General features: G+C 36.9%; 1 protein-coding gene across 2 annotated transcripts; it reads left to right on the forward strand.

The window, feature by feature from the left end:
• Positions 1–6: 6 nt before the first annotated feature.
• On the forward strand, positions 7–3308 carry LOC110461907. 2 transcript variants are annotated; one of them, XM_021515642.1, is made up of 4 exons: positions 7–329; positions 492–554; positions 1133–1204; positions 3043–3308. In XM_021515642.1, the coding sequence occupies exons 1-4, from the start codon at positions 11–13 to the stop codon at positions 3276–3278; spliced, it is 690 nt and encodes a 229-aa protein (XP_021371317.1). In that variant the 5' UTR covers positions 7–10; the 3' UTR covers positions 3279–3308. The 2 variants fall into 2 exon arrangements, with proteins under 2 accessions (XP_021371317.1, XP_021371316.1); XM_021515641.1 differs by having other exon boundaries at positions 7–335; positions 3043–3302.
• Positions 3309–3359: the final 51 nt, after the last annotated feature.

Genomic DNA, 3359 nt, shown 5'->3' on the forward strand with positions numbered 1-3359 from the left:
TACAATCAACATGGCTGACAAAACTGACCGATCCAAAAAGGTTCTCACATATCATTCCGAAATGGTAACGAAGCTTGGGGAATTATTTTCAACAAAGTCCAAAGAGTGGGACTCAATTTGCGATCAATTAGAAGCGATGGGTGACATCACACCAGCCAATAGAGAAGATAATGTAAAAAGCATGCATGATTTATGCAAGTGCTTAAAGTCTAATGGCACAATCGTTTACGGGGGATACAAAACTTTACGTGCCGTTCTCCGTGCACAAAATGTGGAAGCGGGTCAAATAATTGACACATACACGAAACTGATCCATCAGGAAAACGAAGGTAATGGTAAGTCTTTATCAATATCATCACCGCTATAAATCAGCCAATCACTGATAAACAGTCATTTTCCAATGATAACTTTGAATAGTACCAATCAGTTTGTGTGTGTCAATTATTTTCATATACCACGAAACCAACCCGTACTTCTTTTCTGTCATACAGGTGTAGAAAATACCTGCAAGTCGCAGGCGGTGTTCAGTGAGCAAAATAGCGAGGACAGAAAGAGTAAGTATACCACAGGAACCTGTGCTATATTTGGATCTAAAATTGGGTGTTAAGAGTAAAGTAACACGTTGAAGGGGTTTATCGGCTGGAAAGATGGATACTTTCTCTCATTTAAAAACCTTCTATATGCATGGAAAATGATTCTTCTTCCATGTACATGATCTCCGTTTCGTCCGACACCACATGCCATTTCGATCGATCAAATTGTTTCGTAGTCACAGAGCCATTTTTCCAAAAATTATCTCTATGACTGCAAACACGTCGAAAACAGATTGTGCGTGTGTTTTTGGAGGACACGTAGATAATTTCAATTAAAGGGGAATACACTTTGCGTTTTAAAAGAAACATTATCCATCTTTCAAACGCTACCAAGCATATTGTGTATATCAACTAGAAATATGTTTTTGACGCGAAGAGGCTTGGCACGTGGAGTCAATTATTCGACATCGAGAGCTTTCCTCCTTTAATTGAGTAATCCAAACGTTTTAGTTAAGTTCAGCAATGTTTTGTTAAATAATTGGATTCACAAAAAATATGAATGAAGTCGTATCAATAGCATGCCTGATCAACGTCTACAGGAAAACAAGGACCGAGTGGTGACCGGGATCCGTTAGATGACTCCAAGCTTAGAAAGGAGAAACGGAAAAAAGGCGAGTATGATTTTTTGTAAATTTTACAATGTACAAAAGGTATGTGTGAGGACAGAACGCCACAGTTGTTATTAAATGGATAATGCTTCAAATCATTTACGAACTTTTTTATTCTTCAAAGTTAGTTTATCGGAGACACCGAATGGCCCTTACGATAACAGTTGCACGAAGATTAAGATTATTACACTCTAGTGGTATATTTCGCGTTAATTATTAACACATGAGGTTTCTAGCATAGATATAGGATGTTACTTTAGTATCAATGGCATAATAAGTTATTGAATGAGTTCAATAATTCAGTATATACACACGATTGGTTTGGTTAGGTTTGGGTTTGTATTGTTTAACGTCCTATCAACAGCTATGGTAATTTAAGGACGGCCTTCCTGTGTGCAAGATGCATGCGTATAGTGTATGCATGTGTGTTTTGGGAGGCTGCGATATGTTCGTGTTTGTCTCCTTGTGATAGCGCGGAACTGATGCCGACTTTATAGTACTATATCACTGAAACATACTGCCGAGACACCCAAGAGGACACCCCACCCGGTAACATTATACTGTCAATAGCGTTAAGCAGAAGTAGAAACTACCATTTTTACAGACTTTGGTATGTCTCAGCCAGGGGACAGAACTCAAAGCCTTCCTCACAGGGGCGAACGCTCAACTAAAGGCCAAAAGTGAGACATTGTCAAGGGAGACATTAGGAAGAAAAAACTTGTTTAAAAAGAAGAGAAAAGACTAGATCCCGAATTTAGTCGCCTCTTACGATTATGCAATGGGGGCAGCATGTACAATTCTTACGCCCTACCTGCAGGGACATATGAACAAGAACGTAAGATTCTATTTATAAAAATTTGAACACAACTATGCGTTATCATAGTATGTTTGTACCACGCATTGCAAAGAAGTCCCAGATTTTTTTTAATAATGAACAGTTTTATATGCAATGAATATGAATATTCATTAAAATAAAAGTTAATGCATCATGTGGTATTGTGAGTAAAGGTATTACCTATAGTAGGAATATGTTCCCACGGTTTTGACCAATCGTAGCACCTTTAGGTTGTATTACAAGTGTGTACTTACATATGTATGACATAGCCGTATGACATAGTCAAATGCATCAGTTATATGATAAATTGCAAGAGAAGATTTTTTTTTATCTTTAAACATTTTATGTCCCCTTTTACCCGACAATCCTATTAGTGCAGGATCACTTTATTCCATTTTAAAGAAAGTTACACTTCATCAGATCATTACAATTACCAAACAATGAGAGGAATTAATTAAGCATCTTCTTCGTTTTTACACATAACAAAAATCTTACAAAATATTTGAAAGAAACATGTAATCAATCCAGTTATCAAACTGTAATAAATAATGATAAAGTATAAGAGCGGAGCTGCACTATGCACAATGTCTTTGGCCAGGCAGACGTGTCTTGTATGCTAACATGTAGAGTAACAACACATGTTAACATTAGTCTTATTCATGTATCATATATTATTATATTATAGGGCTATGGACGCAGTTCGACCGGCGTCATTTAACGTGAAACAACCGTTAGAAATTAACATTTTGGTGACGTTAGGCTGTTCCAGGAGTCTCGCGTTTGACGACACACGCGCTTAAATATCAAAAATATAAGATAATATCTACATAAACATCAATAATAACTATAAATGTAGAATGTAAATAAATGTATTGAAGTATACTTTACAATTTTCATGACGGGGTGAACACTGAAAATGACCTGTTCACTACTTATATATAAACTATATACCAACACCTACAAAATGATCGGCAGTAAAATAACTTCTGACTTGTTCTCTCTATAGTTGAAGAAGACCGTCCTTATCAGTTTAGAAAACAGATGGACAATACCCATGACGCAAGAATAATTGACGTGTGGACGCGTGCAAGAAACGCTGTTGGACGCATCAGAGGGCCACAATACACCGGAACAGGGATAAGAGTTGGTACCAAGTACATTCTCACTGCCTATCATGTCGCAAAAGACATAACAAGTAAGTTAATAAGAAAGATGATTCTACTCCGATATTTACAGACTTAAATAAACTTCCCTTGTCAAGGCATTGCCTATATATTGGCAACTTATTTTGAGGAATTGCGTTTATAGTTCCTAGATGGCAAC

This window comes from Mizuhopecten yessoensis, unplaced genomic scaffold, assembly GCF_002113885.1.
Source record: "Mizuhopecten yessoensis strain PY_sf001 unplaced genomic scaffold, ASM211388v2 scaffold10705, whole genome shotgun sequence".
In the NCBI taxonomy this organism is placed as follows: domain Eukaryota; kingdom Metazoa; phylum Mollusca; class Bivalvia; order Pectinida; family Pectinidae; genus Mizuhopecten; species Mizuhopecten yessoensis.

Excerpts from the sequence above, each read along its gene's own strand:
- LOC110461907 (XM_021515641.1), top strand. The coding sequence starts at position 11 with ATGGCTGACAAAACTGACCGATCCAAAAAGGTTCTCACATATCATTCC. Across the intron at positions 336-491 it reads TCAGGAAAACGAAGGTAATG|GTGTAGAAAATACCTGCAAG; the intron begins GTAAGTCTTTAT and ends TCTGTCATACAG. Across the intron at positions 555-1,132 it reads AAATAGCGAGGACAGAAAGA|GAAAACAAGGACCGAGTGGT; the intron begins GTAAGTATACCA and ends CAACGTCTACAG.